The sequence below is a fragment of the Agrilus planipennis genome, unplaced genomic scaffold (assembly GCF_000699045.2).
Source record: "Agrilus planipennis isolate EAB-ADULT unplaced genomic scaffold, Apla_2.0 scaffold31, whole genome shotgun sequence".
Taxonomy (NCBI): Eukaryota; Metazoa; Arthropoda; class Insecta; order Coleoptera; family Buprestidae; genus Agrilus; species Agrilus planipennis.
The window spans coordinates 971,225-992,314 of NW_020439053.1; the positions used below are offsets into that span (position 1 = coordinate 971,225).

At 33.9% G+C, this 21,090-nt stretch overlaps 2 protein-coding genes and 1 long non-coding RNA gene across 4 annotated transcripts in view; 2 read left to right on the forward strand and 1 right to left on the reverse strand.

The window, feature by feature from the left end:
* Positions 1-3,899: 3,899 nt before the first annotated feature.
* LOC108732859 (transmembrane protein 198) overlaps positions 3,900-21,090 on the reverse strand; it is a 154,052-nt gene continuing 136,861 nt past the window's right edge. The window contains exons 5-8 of one of the 2 annotated variants that reach the window (XM_025976982.1): positions 10,264-10,491; positions 8,184-8,420; positions 7,838-7,974; positions 3,900-4,949 (exon numbers count right to left, since the gene is read on the reverse strand). In XM_025976982.1, coding sequence (XP_025832767.1) covers positions 4,785-4,949; positions 7,838-7,974; positions 8,184-8,420; positions 10,264-10,491 — 767 coding nt within the window. In that variant the 3' untranslated portion in view covers positions 3,900-4,784. The remainder of the gene's footprint in view (positions 4,950-7,837; positions 7,975-8,183; positions 8,421-10,263; positions 10,492-21,090) is intronic. The other variant, XM_025976983.1, reaches the window with a different exon arrangement.
* Positions 14,617-18,372, forward strand: LOC112905148. The gene has a single exon (XM_025976981.1). It carries the CDS (start codon positions 15,286-15,288, stop codon positions 18,313-18,315), a length of 3,030 nt encoding a protein of 1,009 aa, XP_025832766.1. The 5' UTR covers positions 14,617-15,285; the 3' UTR covers positions 18,316-18,372.
* Positions 20,315-20,668, forward strand: LOC112905149. The gene is made up of 3 exons (XR_003231584.1): positions 20,315-20,507; positions 20,572-20,604; positions 20,658-20,668. It is a non-coding gene; the product is annotated as an uncharacterized LOC112905149 (long non-coding RNA).

Below are 21,090 nucleotides of genomic sequence, written 5' to 3' on the forward strand. Positions count from 1 at the left end.
GTTACTTCAATTCAGGAGAGCATACCTAATAACGCTATTGTACAAAATTTCAAATTTTAAATCGAAGTACAGATCGGACGAACGAAGCTGGTGAGCGGTCGAGCAGGTCTTTGCCCATTTAAGGTCTATTTGGGTAAATTACTCGAAACCCATACACAAATAAGCTTTCAGTAGGCGTAATCTATTGCATTAATACAGATAGGACAGTAGAGTACTAGGAAATAATATGAAAACATAACTTACCAAAAAAACATGAGTCTAATGCTTTTGTTTGTTTTGAAGTTAGTTTTCACATTCACTGTCCTCATCGGAATCAATATCACTGCCACCGTCATCAACAATTAGTTATTCTGTTTGTATGTCTATTACTTGCTCATTATCTAACGTAAATTTAAATAAATCTTTTTTATATAAACTACAACGAAAAAATCAAACGAATAAGTTAATTTTTTCAATTTAATTTTGTAAACTGAACCCTGCTTTTAATTATTTAATCTACGCCCCTGGTAAGAATACTGAAGAAATAGGACCGATATTGTTATAACTAAAACTGCCTACTTTTTCCACCGCGCATACACACCATTTTAAAATTTCCGCCAGCTTTGAGCGTCAGACCTTAAGCTTCGGAAATATTCTGATGGGTGGTCACCGTGAGACACCCTGTATATATTTTCATATTTAAAGGTCTTTTAAAAGTGTGTCCCGGATGACCAAAATTCATGTCTGTTACTGTATAGTTTTAAAGAAAGCGAATTTACGAAAATCATTAGCGGTTACAACTTCTGTATGTACATTTAACACTTACCTTTTCTAAAATACAAATTGAGGACGGCAAACAGTAACGCGGTTGCCAGTAAAACTCCTACGCACAACCAAACTTGTCCCCTGGGAGATGTTTCGAGTATGTGATCAGCAGCAATCAGAGATGCTAATCCCAATAACAATCCCGTGTGCAACCCACTCATAAAAAGTCCAACATATTGAACCAACATTGTAATCAAGCCGAATAAAAGTCCAGCAAACATTGCGATACCTATGGGGATAAAATGAAAATAATGTCACGAAATGTGAAAATGTATTTTATATTAACAGTGAGCTTTTCCATGTCGTTTGGTGGAAGGAAATAATAAAGAGAATTAACTAAAAAGATATTGATAAAAAAACAAAAAAAAAACGCTTAATATGAAAGTTAGGGTCTAACACTTTTTCCTATCCAAAGCTAATCTTCGCATTTCCCCAAAAACCAGAACATCCCACAACCTTATCTATTTATGAACAGTAATCTAATCTAGGTTTACCTCTACACCTCTTAACTCTTGTTTCTGTCTCTAATATGTCTCTGACTAGCCCTTCATGCCTAAAAAAGTGTCCTACCAACCTATCTCGCCTATTTCTTACTGACTTTCATAGAGTCCTACGTTCTCCTATTCATTCTAATACCTCTTCATTTCTAACTTTCTCTATCCGCGGTATCGTCATCATCCGCCTATAACACCACATTTCGAAGGCTTCTAACCTTTTCTTTTCCGCCGCGTCCACAGTCTACGTTTCGCACCCGTATACGTCGCGCTCCAGACGTATACCTTACACGTAACATTTTTTTTCGAATTTCTAAATTACCGTTCGCAAACACAGAAGTGACTTCTTTTTGTTGTTTTATAACTTTGGTGGTCCTTCCATCCTAAGTTATCTGACTTTTTAGATACCGAAATAGTTTTAATCATTTACTTATATCGTATAAATTACAAAACGGGCCTAAACAAACATGTGACCGTGAAAATAGTAAGAGAAAGTAAAATTACTCTTTCAGGCTCAGAGTGGAAGGGTTTCACAACAGACCATCCCTTTATGTCTTATGGTAAATATACCGATGTACCTACAGATTTACTGCACAGTCGATAAAATTTAACTTATTAATCTAAAAGAAGAGGAATTAAACTGAACGAAATGTGCATGTATTTTAGATTTTTTATATTGATGTAGTTAAGTTTTTATTATTTCGAAATCAATTTTTATAAAAAAAATTAAAACTTGAAACAATATTTTTACTAAGAGATTGAAGCGAACAAAGGGAGTAGCAAACAATAATCTAACTCTAAACTAAATCATAAAAGATGTAGCATTTCTAAAGTTGCTTAATGTTATAAATAAATAGGTTCACACGCTACATGAACAATCGGTGCTTTCATATATAGACACCAAACACGTTACTTATAAGCAATGTACATGACATTACTTTGTATTTCTGAAATAAATATTGTTTTTAGAACAGGAAATCGTTAATAACAAACACCTGATTACAGGGAAAAAGTTATTAATCCCTTCGTGTTCGTTATAACTGATAGCGAGTAGATAATATTTCGGTTTATGAGAGTATCAACACGAGTAATACAATTTAATAACGTAGAAATGATTTTATTAAAGTTAAGGAAGAAAGATTGTTTCCATACTTTGATTGTTCCTAATTACCCTAGACAAAAATTTTCAGTCTATTTCCAGTCTCTCAGTCTTTCAGTGTCTCTGAGAGCGTCTCTCACAGTCTCTCAGTTATTGCTTAGGTGTTTTTATGGATCTCTCACAGTCTCTGTATGAGAGACTCGAACGATAAAATTGTTAATTCAGAGATTCGAGTCTCTCACAGAGAGACTGAATGAATAANAATGCAACGTTCGTTACAGGCAACTCCGGCATGTATAGTGTAAAATTTAAATTCATAGTGTACAAATAATACCATTAAACCAATTCCTTAACCCCTATCCCGGTATGTTTGTGTGTTTGAAGAAGTTTCACTTCAGTAGCATGTTGTATAATTACACGTTGTGTTATTCTTGAGGTGCAGTAGGGTGATGCAAAAAAAGATTGTTTCTTTATCGATCTTACATGAAAAAGTATAAATATATCATGGTTTAAGAACTCCCTCAAAAATCCAGTACGATTAAATACTTTTTAGAGATCGCTTATGAATTTTAAAAACTGAGAAAATTGAAAAAAAATCCATTTTTGATTTTAATAGATTTTCATTAAAAAACAGTTAGTTTTTGCAGGTACATGCACACTTAATATAACAAAGGCAAACGATACGCATTACTTGGATTTGGCTTGTTTGCTTTTAAAAAGCTGTAATAACTGCAGGAAACCTATGCTAAATGGATTTCACTTATCTACGCTAAGTTAATGGAAAATTAAATTTTAAAGATTCTTTAGGTAAGTAGGACGCCCCGCTGCGAGGGCTCTATGGGCCTATCAGCTATACCACTGGTTTAGATTTACAGACACCTTAAGGTTCAAAATTAATCGAAAATTATTATAAAATTTCTAAAAAATTAAAAAAATAAAATAGTACTTTTTAAAACGATTATGATAAGACTCTTTCTAACGATTAGTGTCACAAATGCACAAAACACTAATACTAGGTACTTTATTTTTACATTACGTATGTTAGGTCAATAATTGAAACTGTAAATGTATTGTATTAATTGAATCAATTTATTCATTGAGCAAGTGAAAAAACTTTTCATTGGCCATTAATCAAGTGTTGTCAATAATTTGGCAGATTACCATTATTATTAAAGCTTTAATTCGAATTACAGATAAACGTTTGGAAATTTCACGGTGCGTAGATTTTGTAAAATTCTTGCTCTTAAAATTTCTAATTTCACATTGATAAATTTCTGTCAATATCATGGTAGGGATATCTACTAGAGATGTATATTGAAAGACATGTAGGGGCAACACTTACATTGGTAAATATACATATACAGGGTGTCCCACGTAAGGTGGTTTCATGCATAACTCTGTTTTTATACATTTAATAAGAAAAATGTTTTTATAAAAGTGGTGCATATACGGAAAATGTTTTTAATCATACAGGGTGTTCCATTTCTTCTGAGTGCTTCCTAACATCGTTATTTTAATTGGAGTACCGTATATATATTTTTTCATTTTCGTTTTTTTTGTTTAATTTTAGGTCGACTTTGCTAACATTTTCCTATACCTATCTCTACCAGTTTTTGAGATATTCAACTGTTTAAAAAAAACACGATTTCAGCTCTTCGAATGAGACCAAATAATGTTTAAACCATAAAAGCTAAAAACCTGTGGTTTAGACAGTTCGTTTTATCATAAATTAAAATATTATCCTTTTTGATATGGGCAAAATGTGTACGTTATTAAAGGCCGGAAAAATCAAAACTTACTTTTGACAATCTTACAAGACAAATAACTTTTTTTTCAAATGGAATGACCCATATTAAAAGATACCGTTCGATGCGAAATTAAAAGCCTTTTCTACTGTATATAAGGATTTACATTTGTCTTTGACAATTTTCCAGAAAAAATTAATTATTTTATATTCAAAACCTTATATCAGTAGAAAGAACCTTTAATATCGCATTGAAATTTGAATTTTAAATAACTGAATATCTCAAAAATTAGTAGATAGGTATTGGAAACTGTTAACAAAGTCGACCTAAAATTAAACAAAGAACCCAAAAATGTAAAAATATATACATACATAAATGAACACCCTGTATGAAAGATATTTTCTATAAATGTACCGTATGATTTTGAACCACTTATATAATAAATACATGTGTTTTATTAAATGTATTATAGCAGAGTTATGGACAAAACCACCTTAGGTGGAACATCCTGTATGTAGTTGGTAAAAATGTCATGGGGGTGTTGCAACAATGTTATTGTCACATTTATTAACAAACATATCTTGTCAATCACTACGTTGGTAGCTACTAATATACAGAGAGATCATAAAATGTCATGTTGACTCATCGTTGCGGTTGTATTTCGGTTTGACTGTCGTCCTCACTTTCAGTTAGTGCTGCCAACTGCGCATCCGGCAAAATGGTAAGATGAGTAGCGTCGGATTGAAGTGTACTACATTCACCAGGCGCACCAACTGAATCTTTCTTTTGTATAGCTTGTACAAAGTTCTATAAGAAACATATTATGTGATTTTAAATCCTTATCAAAAGAATTGTTTCCGTTTTCAATTACATAATGGGGTATTTCACGCTACGAAGACGTAGAAGGTTAAACATAATCTTTTCTTGAAATTTCGAGTTGAGTATTGAGTTACCCATCAGTATAAGAACATAGGCTTCCACGGCTGGAATCGATGGTATCGAAGAATTATGATTCGGACTGAAGGACCGTGGTCTAATTAAACTGTTAGATTCATATGTTTCATTGGCATTGATGCTGAAAGTACCACTAAAGATGTCAGCCGCAATTGCCGACGAAACGTCTGGACCAAACGGTTCGTTTAGACCGCCGCTTTCTGACCGAATTATAATAGCCTATTAGGTTAGAATTAAGCTAGAGTAGGTTAGATTAGGTTTGGTTAAGTTAGATTAGGTTGATCGATTTATCCGGGTAAAGAAAAAAGTACACGACTACGACAATACTCACTACGTTCGTGTTATCTTTACCTGCCTTAAAATTATGATCCTAACTTAACTGAATTTAAAGCTTTCATTCGATTGGTTATAATTCATAATCATAAGGTTACACCAGTAAGTAAAGACAACACCAACGAAATGAGTATTGTAGTACTCTTGTACTTTCTTAAAATTGCCTTAGCTTACGTTGAGATTAAGTGAGGTTACGCTATCTTGCGATTCAATAAGCGTTTAGAGTTGCAAGTTGAAATTTCAAAAAAGAAATATGTTTGGCTTTTCCACACCTTCCTATACTCCGAATAGTACAGCTTTTGATATTTGATAAATTTTCAAACCTTAATCTTAAACCGCTTGATAGATAAAAATTTATTTTCTTTATATGGCAATGGTCTCAACTGAAAGTACCTCAACATCATCAGATCGTCAGTCCTAAGATTGGTTGGACACGCACTTCCACTCTTTCCTATCCTGAGCTAATCTTCGCATTTCCCTAAAACTAGAATATCCCACATCCTTAACTATTTGCGAACAGTAATCTAATTTAGATCTATCTCTTGTCCTCTTAACTCCTGTTTCTGCCTCTAATATGTCTCTGACTAGATCTTTCAACTATAGCGCCTCCTAAAAATTCAGTCTACCTCCGCTATCATTTTTATTACCTAATCCAAAACAACCCGCTATTACACCGTCTTTATTTTCACCTACTTTTGCCTACAACTATTAGGTTTTCCTGCCCTTTCACTAAACTTAACACGTCTTCTATACCTGCATACTCCTCTTCTACGTGTTCATCATTGTAAGATGAAGTCGGCATGTAGACCTGCACTAAGTACCTTAGCAAACCATTTGAAACAAAAAGACTAATCCAAAAATTAGCACGTTTTTTACATTTCGTACACCAAGAATGATTTTTCTTTTTAAATATGTCACAGTTATATTCGTCTTAAGAAAAATGTCTGCTTTGCCATTCAACTTTTTAATTTTTGTTTCGAAAAAATTGCTTCTGCATATATTAATATAATTCCACTTAATTATACCTGCAATTGGGGCGAAGATACAAGGCTACGAAAGGGTAGGTAGTTTTCTTAAAAAAAAGAATTTGATTAGAACTGTTGAAAAACCAACATTCTATTCTAAAAGTACAATAAAAAATGTACAAAAAACAGAGTTCCTTTTTCTAGTGATTATTGTACAAAACAGCGACTACGAACAACTTAAGTAAACTGCGTGTCTCACTGCGCACAGACGCTTGGAAAATCAATATCAATAAGATACGGTACTTTTGGCGCATTTCACTATAACGGCATGGTTCACAAGAAATTCGTAATATTCTTACGTAACGTAATTTGAGATAACTAACTATTTTCTATTAAAATATCTAGAAAGAAGTATACTAGCTATTAAACACTACATCTCTGAAAGAAAACGTTTCCGTACTTAAATCTGAACTTTTAATTTGGAATGATAAATACTGCCATCTCTCAAAATATTTGCCAGTCTACCCTTTGCACAACGTTGTTACCAGAATTTCGGAAAGTATGAAAGAAACCCATGTAGAAAATACCGGAGTTGATGACAGTCCCAAACCTGGACTAGTAGTGAGAAATGAAGAATTGACTTTTCAATACTGGATCAATGTCCGACAAACCTTCAAATGTCAACGTTCGGTTCATTAACGTTTAGCCAAGTTTAATCCAGTAAGTACTGGGCAACCAAGTAAAGGTACATCAATACTAGACCAATGTTGAGCTTGAATTAAGTTAAAAATACCGAGATAATATATTGAGTGATATTCAATAAATTACGAATTTCCCACAAATAAATTTTATAATATGTAATTATTGTTTATTACTTACATTAAAAATACAAAATTTCTAGAAAATTTTACTAAAATAATTTTTGATACTTAAAAATTGCACTTTTTAAGAGGAAAAATATAATCTTTCAATATCCAACTTCATCAATAGATGTTGGTGTCATTAAAATCCGTAATTTTGCAAAATTCAAATATTATCCCTTTAAACCCAGATAAGATTAACTATGCCTATAAGTCTTGGCATAACACTGGCTGTTAAACTGGATTAATTTTGTTCATTGGTATTGACAGTAGCTGCCCAATCATGGATAAGCTTACTAACCAGGTTTGGGCCGAAGTCACAAACCAGACATTTGCAAAGCTTGGTCCAATATTGAACAATTTTGAACAAGCTTGGTATTACTGTAATTCCTACATGGGTAAACATCTGAGTTTTTTAATTACTTTTATGCTAATGAACAAACATGCTGATAGCATGCAAAGCATCTTAGAATTTTAACCACCATCGTGGCCAAAAATTATGAAATAAAATTTCACCTTAATGTGGTAACCAAAACAAGAATCAACTAATGGACAATATAATAGAAAATAAAAATCTATTTACCTGACTGATAACATCCCCGTGAGCTGTACGAACTTGATAAAGATACCTGTACTTCTTTTGGCGAAGTTCACCCTTGTCCGCCCTCGCACTAGTCCTGTGAACGTTGGCAGTCCTAGGCTTCTTTCTACCTGCAAACACTAAAAATAAGTAACCGCTTTAATTTTCCGATTGTAAAGCTTCAGCATTTATTTTTTTGTAATCTACATTATTCCAATATGAAAGGGATTAAACAGTTATAATTACTAATAACAAAAGGAATGTTATTATTATTATTAATATTAATAATAAAAACCAATGTAGAAGCGTGGAGAGTTATTTGGGATGCAACGTCACGCGTTTTACTTACGATCCTCGTGATGTGTACCCCGTCCGGTCAGGACACATTGAATAATGAGCCCCATTATGACTAGAAATGGCCAAGCGCCAAGAACTATCCAGGAAAACCAGCAAGGAGGTGGTACAGCTGGACGCAAAGACGTTCGATGCCACACCCACGTAACCATTGCCAACTTTTCTACGAAATAGTCCGCAGAAACGGATAAAATTGCTCCCCCATAGACGCTAGTGCCTAATATTGTCAAACCTGTTGACAAGTGAAACGAGTAATTATTTAAAACTAGCTTTTATCCGCTTGCGTAGAATCCCATTTATGGTCGAATCACGAGACAAAAAACAAACAAAACAAAAGAGAAATGGGAATTAAGCTCAGGACCACTCGGTTGCAAGTGCATTTATCAACCGCTCGGAAAGCTCCCTAATGTACTTTGCAATTTTCAGGGATGAAAAGTAGCCTATCTGTTAGTCCATTACATAAATTGCGTATTTACTCTAGTTTCATCCATATTAGTCTAGCCGTTAACGTTAAAAGGCGTGATTGAGTAACTAAAATTCAAACATGCATCCAAACTTTCGCATTTATATATTAGTACGAAAGGATAGGATAAGATACGATAGAATTCTGTCTTATCGTTACTAAATTAAACGGTAAACGGGATAAACTATTGAAATTAATCAAGGGTGCTAATGTCACTGATTAACAAATAACGCAGTCTAAATTGAACCTAGTTCAAGTATCAGAAGTAATCCAGGATAGTAAATTTTCTAAAAATTTTTGCTTCGGAACAACAAAAAGTCACAACAAACAGTAATAAATAAAAGAATAATAAATAAAGTTTTTAGATTTAGTTATCATTTTTTAACTGTAACTGTTTTTGAAATAAGGAGCAAACATTGCAGGAGGTAATAGGACACCATGAAACAAGAAAATTAAGTAGATGTGTAGTGGTCCGAAAGTCCACTGTTTTCGAGAAAAACGTAATTCAAAGTATAGTCCGGCCCTGGTAGGAAATATGATATTGCAACGGCGCATTCGATCAGCTGCGGCATTTGTGTTGTATGATTTTTTCTTTTGTATTTTGTGTTCTTAATACCATGTCGGGGTGTACTTTAAATAGTAGATACTATATACTACGATGAACAAAGTAGTTATTTAATTAATTGTTATCGCAATGGGCGTCTAAAGATTATTATGTGTAGCAGCGTAGAAGTAAGCTTGTACAGGTCTGACGAAGGAAGCTGGCAAGAGGTCGGGCAGCTACTTGCCCATTTATGACCTATTTGGGTAAGTCACTTGGAACCGATACACAAATAAGCTTTCAGTAGGCGTAAATTATAGTATTAATACAGATAGGACAGTAGCGTACTAGAAAATAATGTAAAAACGACTTATCAAAAGAAAAAATTAACCTATTGCTTTTGTTTTATAGTTACTTTTCACATTCACTCTCATCATGGGAATCTCTATCACTGTCACCAACATCAACAATTAGTTCTTCTGTTTGTCTGTTTATTACTTGCTCACTGATCCCTATTTTTAAATATTTAATCACCGCCCCTGATAGGAATACTGACGAATGAGGGATGCAATCTTTATACCTAAAACTGCCTACTTTTGCCACCGCGCATCCAGGCCATTTTAAAATTTCCGCCAGCTTCCAGCGTCAGGCCTGTACTTGCTTAGTTATTATCGCGATTTCTGTATACGTTAGCAATTCACGTCCAGCGCCGGTTTCGAATTGCAACTTCGTCTGGTTTTCTTACAATTTGTTTTGTCCCTTACACACACTGCTTTACTCGCCATGCGATTCCCTATTGCATCTAGTTAACTCCCTCCAAAGATTACTACTTATTTCAAAAACACCCTGTGAAGGTATTAACACTAGCGGTTATTGTGCGACTTCGTCCACTGTATATTGCCGTTCATAACTCAAGAGCTATAATTCTGGTGAAAAATCGAAGAGCATACGTCATTCTTAGAAGTTTGATATCTTTCAGAAGACATCTCACTCGATTATATTTGCGATAGCGATTACACGTCGTGGCTTCGCCCTTAGTATATATGATTAATATAATATAATACCACNTACCTTTTCTAAAATACAAATTGAGGACGGCAAACAGTAACGCGGTTGCCAGTAAAACTCCTACGCACAACCAAACTTGTCCCCTGGGAGATGTTTCGAGTATGTGATCAGCAGCAATCAGAGATGCTAATCCCAATAACAATCCCGTGTGCAACCCACTCATAAAAAGTCCAACATATTGAACCAACATTGTAATCAAGCCGAATAAAAGTCCAGCAAACATTGCGATACCTATGGGGATAAAATGAAAATAATGTCACAATAATTATAATTAATTAATAACTTTAACTTAACACAGATATTAGTACTGAAATCGATGGTGAGGGTAGCACTTAATCTACTGTCTTTTTTTGTGTGGTATATCGACATTACGTATTCGATTAGTGTAATAAATCTAATATGCGCTTTGTGAAATTATTTGATGATTTTGCTAATTATTGTTTCACAAAATAACAAACCACGAACAGTTACTTCGTGGACACTTTCCTACTCAGAATTATGAATTACCTAATCCGTGACGAAGAATAGTAATTAAAATTTACCGCACTATGTATATCATTTCAATAAATTTAAAATACCGGATATTTATAGTAGTTACTTATAAAGCATAGTAGGCATTACGAAGTTGTGACTGATTTATTAGTTCAATTAGAGATTAAATTATAGAACATCCGACAATATTATATAAATAAATTAAAATAATTTCACCTCCAACAAGCATGTTTAGTAACTAGTGGACCGTTTGTTGTTCAGTATAAAACCCATCACATAATCTAGTAGTATTTAAGAAAATATCGCAACTTTCTATTAACTATATTTTGAGAAGATTTAGAGAACGAATAGTACCGATTTGAAAGCTCAAAAATGTGGTATTTCCAATTCTACCGAAAGCTCATCATTATATCAATATTTTAAATGGAATGGCTTGATTTTCTTTGATTTTTGAATATCCTTTTTTTTTAAATACTACTTTTATAAAGTTGATACACCCCTAAATCGAATAATTTTTGTGTCATTATTACATAATTCAAGGTGAACATTTTAGTTTAGATTAGTTTTAAATAAGACTTGTTTTTAAAAATAAAATTTTAGATTACTATTAATTTTTTTTCTCAAAATTTTGAAACACAAATATATGTACTCGTTTAAACTAATTAAGCACTTCACAAAAACCGCAAAAAGTTATCGGTTTTTAAATAAAATAGTTCCTGTTGACAAAAAAAAGGATTTTTTTCAAATCTACGTACTAACCAAAACTGACCTACCCCAAACAGATAATTTTTTAAAGTTAACATTTTCTGTTTAGTTTATGGGAATTACAAAGGATAATCATCCATATACATTATCCCTAGCATATATACAGGCTGTCTCACGCTGAGCACCCATCAGGATATTTCGAAAACTACTTCGATTTAAAATTTTAAATTATGGAATCCTGTGTATATTGTTGCTCCAGCTTTCTTACCGTAAAATAGGCACGCTTTTTCGCAGCCTACTACTGCTCTGTGCATTTTTTTTTAACGATAAATTTTACATGTTCGAAAGCCTTATAAAGGTCTACCTAAAATCTTAAATAGAATTCAAAACCGTCATAATATACAGGGTGTTCCATTTAATATAACGAACTTAATGTCAACTTCCGGTATAACCGAAAGTGCTACACAGATGCAGGGGCGCAATAACGTTACAGTTTGACTGGGTGCTCACATCATAATACTATAAATATTTACATACTGCGTGGATNGACATATTAATCCAACTGTTATGTTTTTCCGGAAATCCTAACCATTTATCCAAAAGATTATTATTTTTGTTAAATGTACTTAATTTTTGCTACTCTAAATAATTCAGTTGTCCAGTTGGGTGTGTAAGACTTCGAAAATATATGTTTAGCTTTACTTATTCGTACAATATTACCCACTTGAAATTTAGGTTTCCTATCCACCATTTTAATGTGATTGTAAGCGTTATCAAGCAAGTACTTTTTATTTTGTGTTTTTGTCGCTTTCGATGGTGTCATATTTATTGTCCTTTGTATGGTACCGTTGTATTCATTGACAACGTCATCAACTAGGTCTATCTCCCGATGCTTTAATATGCCTTTTGAATCTATGAAAAAGCGTTTCAGGTGTGTCCACGTAAATTTAGGTTACAACGAATATTGTGTTTTAGTGAAGCCGTTTTTAATTTCCAGGTAAGAATTAAGCGGTATTTCTCTTGGTATAGATAATGGTTTATTAATTAGTGAAGAAGTAATTCCGATNGGAGTTAGGAGGGGTAGAGGTAGACCTAGATTAGATTACTGTTCGCAAATAGTTAAGGATGTGGGCTGTTCTAGTTTTAGAGAAATGCGAAGTTTATCTCATGATAGGAAAGAGTGGAGGTACGTGTCCAACCAGTTTTAGGACTGACGACCTTATTTGATGATATATATAACACTTACCTTGACCATATTTATTATTAATTTGATTCTACAATTTATTCTAATTCACGCAAACAGTACAAGAGACGTTAACACCTCATTGACTACAATTCAAGATTACTACGAATAGTACGTTACCCATAAATACCAAATGCTACGTTGCCAATAATTTGAGGTGGCAGCGAGTCTATTATATCCCTAATGTAGACTAAACATATGATGAGGTGACTTCATATCTACTGTTTCGCTAGAGCAAATACGAAAAAACGACGACAGCGCCAACGATATATGACTGAACTAAGAGGACAAGGTTGTAGATACCNATTAACATCTATATAGTTGCATCAATTTGAGTCATGGCCGAAGTAAAGTTCCTCATAAGTCAAAAAACAACCCTAAAATCGAGAGTCACCAGACTTCAAAATAAATTAATTGAAACTGAAGGCAAGTCAGAAATAACCCCTAAAGATGTTGACCAATTGAAAGGTCGTGTAGCGATGTTTGAACCTAGTTTAAAGGAATTCGAAACAATTTATAATAAATTAGTAAGTTTAGTGGATGATTATAATGATGTAGACGAGTTAGCAAACTTTGAAGATTCGTATTTTGAAGTTTTGTACAACATAAAAGCGTTTTTAGCAAAATTCAATTCAGATGAGGGTAATGTGACTGTTCAAAATAATTCCAGCGATTTCAACATTAAAAATCCTAGCATAAATAATTCTTTAATTCAACTTCCGAGTGTATCACTACCATCATTTAGTGGTGATTACGAAAATTGGGTAGAATTTCATGACGCCTTTTGTTCTCTAGTTCATTCTAACCACAGTTTATCAGACATACAGAAGTTTTACTATCTAATTTCATGTTTGAAGGGCGAGGCTGCACAAGCTATTCGTTCTTTAAAGGTATCGTCAGAGAATTATACAATAGCATGGAATATTTTACGTAAGCGTTTTGAGAATAAAAAATTGATAATCCAGAATAATATTAGGGCCTTATTTAGCTTAGAACCTATACAAAAGGATACACATGTAATATTACAAAGAATGTTAGATGACATCTTAAAAATCCAACAAAGTTTAAAAAATTTTGAACAGCCAACCGTAGATACCCTGCTAATTTACATAATTACTTCTAAATTAAGCAATAGCACGCGATATGAGTGGGAATTATTTAAGCCTTCAGATGAATTTCCAACATTTGAAGAATTTTTAAATTTTTTAGAGAAACGGTGTCATTTTCTGGGATCATTAGAGGTAAATCGAAACCAACAATTACTATCAAACACGCCAAATAAGCATTCTAAATTGATTCAAGAATCATTAATATCGACATCTAAGCATGATTGTGTAGTATGCAAAGGCTCGCATCCGATTTACCAATGTGACATGTTTTTAAAATTATCTATTAATGAAAGAATCAACACTGCTAAACGATTTCATCTTTGTATTAATTGCTTAAAACTTAATCATTTTGTCACTAATTGCACATCTCGTAATTGTAAGTTTTGCAATAAAAAACATAACAGTTTGCTTCATCTGCAACCCAGTATATCAAGTCGTAACAATCATTCTAATTCGAACAATGTGGTCTAAAACAATAAGCGATCAAATATAGCAGTTCAAATACAATTTGAACCTAATACTGAACCTAATTTAGTTAATAACGATAATGTAGTTAATTGACAACAATCAAACGAAATGTCTTATTCTCATCATACAGCTAATTCTAATTCGTCACAGGTATTATTATCAACCGCATGCGTTGAAGTTTTTGATATACACGGGAAACCATTTACTTGCAGAGCATTGCTTGATCCAGGTTCCCAATCGAATTTTATTACTGAAAATTTGTGTAATAAGTTAGGATTACGTAAGGATAAAATTAATTTAAATATTTGTGGCATAGGTAATAACTTATCACAGGTCAAATGCAAATCAGAAGTTCTTTTTAAATCACGCGTTAACAATTATTCCACAAAAATATTATGTCTTGTACTAGATCGCATTACTGATAATTTACCAAACAAATCATTTACTTTGGGCCAGTACAAAATCCCATCAAACATTAATTTAGCAGATCCTAATTGTAATATAACAAGTCCCATAGATTTACTACTTGGAGCAAGCATCTTTTGGCAGCTTTTATGTGTAGGCCAACATAAGCTAGGGAATCAACAACCTATTTTGCAGAAAACCTTACTCGGTTGGATCATAGGCGGAACATTAAATAATCCAACCCAAGATGGTATCGTTTGCTTTAATAAAAGCATCAATTGCTTTAGTTCAGTTGAGGACGATAAACTCCACAATTCTATTGAACAATTTTGGAGTGTTGAAAATGTTAATGACATTTCTTTAAAAAAACAATTGTCTAATGACGAAGTATTTTGTGAAACGCATTTTACCAAAACAACATCAAGAGACACTACAGGTCGTTTTATAGTTAGTCTACCACTTAAGTCGGATCCATCAGCTTTAGGCAATTCAAAACAATTAGCCCTCAAAAGATTTTATGCATTAGAGCGTCGATTAGATCGTGATTGCGCATTAAAGGCTGAATACTCCGAATTCTTAAGGGAATATTTACAGTTAGGTCACATGTCGTTAATAGAAGGCGAGGATAACCATAGTAGTATTAAATACTTCATACCCCATCATGCAGTAATTAAAAAGGATAGCTTAACTACGAAGCTTAGAGTAGTTTTCGATGCGTCTGCTAAAACTACCACCGGGTCATCTTTAAACGACATTCAATATGTAGGACCGACAATTCAAAACGATCTGTGGTCAATTTTAGTTCGTTTCCGAACCCATGCATTTATATTAACCGCCGACGTGGCAAAAATGTATCGACAGATCCTAATAGAAGAAAACCAAAGAAACTTGCAATTAATTTTGTGGCGATCTAATCGCGATGAGCCTGTTCAAACGTTTCGCTTGAATACCATAACTTACGGAATGGCAGCTTCTTCTTTTATTGCAATTAGATGTTTACATCAGTTAGCCGTAGAATATCAAGCCAAATACCCCAAAGCAAGTAAAATAATTCAAAATGATTTCTATGTGGATGATCTGTTAACTGGATTTAATTCAATAGAGGAAGCCATTACACTACAACGTCAAATAGTTGAAATTTTAAATTCAGGGCATTTTGCACTGCGCAAGTGGTTATCCAATGACGCTTCTTTGTTAAATAAAATTACAACCGACAATAATTTAGAAAAAGGTAAACTAGATTTATCAAATAGCTCAAGCACAAAGACTTTAGGTATAATTTGGAATCCACAACAAGATAGTTTTGGCTATGCAACAACTAAATGTAACATGAAAGGTTCGGTAACGAAACGAACAATTTTATCATCTATCGCACAGATTTTTGATCCTTTAGGATTGCTAGCGCCCATTGTAGTTACAGCCAAGATTATCATGCAAAAGCTTTGGCAATGCAAACTTGCATGGGACGAGTCGGTACCCATGGATTTACATTCAAAGTGGTTGAAATATCGGGAATCACTTAATTTGTTAAACGAAATTAACGTACCTAGGCATGTTATTTGTAAGACATACAATCATATTGAATTGCACGGGTTCTCAGATGCCTCAGAACAGGCGTATGGGGCTTGTATATATCTAAAAAGTATAAACTCAGCTGGAAAAGCGCAAATATCTCTCTTAAGCGCCAAGTCACGAGTTGCACCACTTAAACCTATTACAATTCCGCGATTAGAATTATGTGGTGCAGTACTTTTAGCAGAACTGTATGAAAAGGTAAAACAAACTCTTGACATTAATATCGACAATTCATTTCTTTGGTGTGATTCAACAATTGTCTTATGCTGGATCAACGCAATCCCCACAAAGTGGACAACTTTTGTTTCAAATCGCGTTAGCAAAATACAAACATTAACACGTATAGAAAACTGGAAACATGTACGAACGCATGATAATCCAGCGGATTTAGTCTCTAGGGGTATAGACTTAAAATCTCTAATTAATTGCACACTATGGTGGCAAGGTCCAGAATGGCTTAAAGGTGAACAGGCTAACTGGCCAATTTCGCCAATTCAGTTAGGAACCGTTAACGTAGAGCAACGCAAGGTAGTGGCTGTAATGACTCAAAACCCATCACATTTCGAATTATTTTCTCGCTTTTCTTCATTAATTAAACTTCAGCGAGTCACAGCATACTGTTACCGTTTCATTCAAAATTGCCGCCATAGAAATAATAAAGTCATCGGTAATCTCAATACTGTTGAATTGCAAGATGCCTTACATTTATTAGTCAAAAACGTTCAAAATTTATTTTATCAAAAAGAAATAAACCAGCTCAAGTTAGATAAATCACTAGATTCGAAGAGTAATTTACTTTCATTAGCTCCATTTCTAGATAGCAAACAAATTCTACGCGTTGGAGGACGCATTCAAAATTCGCAATACAATTATGACAAAAAGCATCCTATGATTCTTCCTCCTTCTCATTCCTTTACAAAGCTACTTCTCAGACATGAACACACTCGTCTTATGCATTGTGGACCCAACTTACTTTTATCTTCGATTAGAGACCGTTTTTGGCCCATTGCAGGTAAAACCTTAGCAAAAAGAATCGTTCATGATTGTTTACTTTGTGCGCGTTTTAAACCTACGCCCTTTTACCATATAATGGGCAACTTACCAAAGGATCGTGTTGTACCCACATTTCCCTTTTACAATTGCGGAGTCGATTATGCAGGTCCTATTTTAATAAAAAACAAAAGAGGTAGAGGTTCTAGGTTTGATAAGGCGTATATATGTGTCATTGTTTGTTTCGCGACAAAAGCGATACATTTAGAACTAGTGAGCAGCCTCAGCACAGAATCCTTTCTAGCAGCTTTTCGTCGTTTCATAGCGCGCCGTGGACGACCCTCTAATATGTACTCTGACAATGGCACCACATTTAAAGGCGCTAATAACGAATTACTCGAATTAGGTCAATTTCTTAAAGGTAACGACAATCAAAGGGAAATTCAAACATCGCTATTAAACGAATCAATCAATTGGCATTTTATTCCTCCGTCATCACCTCATTTTGGAGGCATTTGGGAGGCGGGCGTAAAATCCGTAAAAACATGTCTGAAAAAAGTTGCACATACTACTAATTTTGTTTTTGAGGAGTTCACCACGCTATTGGCTCAAATTGAAGCCATACTAAATTCCCGCCCCTTATGCCCTTTATCCGTCGATCCCAACGATTTAGATCCTCTCACCCCTTCGCACTTTTTGATTGGGCGGAAATTGACATCGCTACCCGAAGAAGAGCTACAACATATTTCAACAAGCAGGCTCAGCAAATTCCAGCACCTCCAACAAATTACACAACATTTTTGGAAACGTTGGAGTCGCGATTATCTCCACCAGTTACAAGTGAGAACCAAATGGAAGAAACCCACACAGCAGGACATTCAAGTAGGAGATCTAGTGGTTATTCGGGATAACAACACACCTACCATGCAATGGAAGTTAGGTAGGATTGTCGAACTTCACCCAGGAGCAGATGACGTCGTCAGAGTGGTTACCATTAAAACCGCGAGTGGCATTCGAAAAAGGGCGGCAAGCCAAATTTGCAAACTACCAGTTCGTGCCTGTGAATAGTGAAAACATGTGTTGAAAGGTCTCGTGAAAACCTTTCAAGGCGGCCGGCGATGTTAAGACANTCTGTCAACTATTCCTAATAAAAGGGGTTGCAACGGTTCATTTAGAGAGATTAAGAACTAGAGAGAAAAGAGAGAAATTTATTTTTTAGTTAAGATTAGCCAATTTAATTTCCTTTATACGTTTTTTATAAGTTTAAGTACACACATTCAATTTGTATATATGTGAATAAATAGTTAATTTAAAATCAAGTCTATTTACTACCTAATAAGCAATAACTAGTTCGCTCGCCATTAATTTAGCGTGCGACATGAGGATAAAAGAAAGTTACCCTTCAAAGTAATACAAAAATTTCCTCAAGAACAAACATCAATAATTCTATTGAACAATTTTGGAGTATTGAACATGTTAATGACATTTCTTACAAAAAAACAATTGACTAATGACGAAGTATATTGTAAAAACGCATTTTACCAAAACAACATCAAGAGACACTACAGGTCGTTTTATAGTTAGTTTACCACTTAAGTCGGATCCATCAGCTTTAGGCGATTCAAAACAATTAGCCATCAAAAGATTTTATGCATTAGAGCGTCGATTAGATCGTGATTCTACATCAAAGGCTGAATATTCCGAATTCTTAAGGGAATATTTACAGTTAGGTCATATGTCGTTAATAAAAGGGGAGGATAACCATTGTACTATTAAATATTACAGACCCTATCAGTAGTTAAGTAAGCGGGTTCCCATATACGGGTCACGGCTCCCAAAATCTGGGCCATGGTCTATCCATCAACATCTTACCAATTTGGACCTTTAGAAGGTCTTTCTACGTCATTCTTCATCTGAAGAGGTTAGACCATGCCCCTTTTGTCAACAATACCAGAAGCTCTTGTTGAAAACACTCTGGAATTGTCCTAAAATGGGGGTGGAGCCTGTATTTATTTGAATTTCCCGCTTAAAGCTATTGCTTATTGAATTTTATCAAACGAGATGTCGCTAGAATACTGAAAACGGCGTTTGTACATATTCCATCTGAATTAAAATAATTTATCGCTTCCAATGGCGGTCTTAAATTACCAAACGAATCAAAGTCCTCTACGTTAGATCCTTTCTTCTTATAGGCAGTCCAGTGGGTTCCCTATCCGCTATCGTTATCCAAATTATTAACACCCGCCTCATTTTTTCTAATTTTCTTAGGTTATCTATCACGTAAAAAATTAGGTACTCTTAATGCTTTTATAAATTTACCAATGCTGATATCAGTTACAGGTTTAGAGTCTCTTTCTTTTATGTCTCTCTCTCTCTAATCCTTGCTCACAATAGCTATTTCGTTGAAAGAAAGGAACCATTGAAAATACATCGGAAAAGTGTGTTGTGATCCACCCCTGCAGGTATCCATTAGAGGTAAGTTTAAATTTTGTCCTTACTACAGATAGTATTACCATTACACACTAAAAGTATTAATTGCCGTTATCAGCAAGTCTTGCATTAAGAATTCGAAATCGATGACAAACATCTTGAGCAGTGTAAAAAGCATTAACTGTTGCTATCAACAAGTCTCACATTAAGAATTCATACATCGAAGGTAAAAGGTAATTCATTAATCCAATACAGCATTTTTCGGTATCACATTAATGGTAGTTATCAACAAGTCTCAAATTAATAATTCGTATATCGATGATAAACATGCTGCTCATATGCATATAATAACCCAATTTTTAAACAACACCTCAGATCTGAATTTGACGTTAGTCTGTAAGTATTTGTATAACATAATTAAAAAGAAAAAATGCCGGGCATCCTGATGTGTAGTGAAGAGCTGCAGGATGCAGCAATTTTGTATCAATTTTTACCGATTCAATTACAAGTAAGCCTTATTTTATTTTACTACATGCTTTGAAAATATTTTATTATGAAAACTTTTAAATTTAGTAATTATGTGATTAATTAAAATTTTATTTCACTTTATTTTATTTTGTTGTATGCTTTAAAAATATTTTACTGCAGGCTTAAAAATATTTTATTATGAAGAATTTTAAATATAAAAACATTTTGTTTCAGAATATGCCACTCCTCGTATTAGAGTCGCCATTGTCACCTCCTTGCCCCCCATTTTCCTTTTTGGGGGGCAGGGTTGGTTATGATTATTATTTTAAAATACAAGGGCCAATAGTAGTTATCTACAAAGTGTAAGTAACATATTATCTCATTTTTCACAAATGCAACATTGATCAAGATTTATTTTACTTACAGACCGTTACTATAGTGCAGGTAGTTTTGCAAAACGTAAGTAAATTACTTCATTTCATTAATTTAATATTAATTCGCTTTATTTGCAGATATCAACAAGTTATTTATTCTTATTATTTTTTATATTATTATTATTATTATTCTTATTGTTCTTTATATTATTATTATTATGGTCTTCTCAGTTTGCACTGGTAACTTTAAGCAAGTGAAGACGGGCTAATGCCAAAGAACCTCACTCACATCTTTTGGGATATAGAAACCAATTTTCTGTTCTTAAAATTTAGGGAGCTAACGGTTCTTCTTGCCCTAAAATATGATCAGTGAGTATTAAAAACTCTGCTTCTTATTTAACCTGTTGTGTTTTCTGAAAAGGGGGATATGTCAGTACTGTTAAGAAATCTACGCACTATTCCGCATGTATCAAGGATTACCGATTTCTGTAGACTTATGTACGTAAACTTATGCAGTTTCAACTCGGCTAGGCTAGCGTGTAATGTTTTAGGTATAACGCCTATTGATGAT

Coding starts and splice junctions, on each gene's coding strand:
- LOC112905148 (XM_025976981.1), top strand. CDS start 15,286: ATGTCGTTAATAGAAGGCGAGGATAACCATAGTAGTATTAAATACTTC.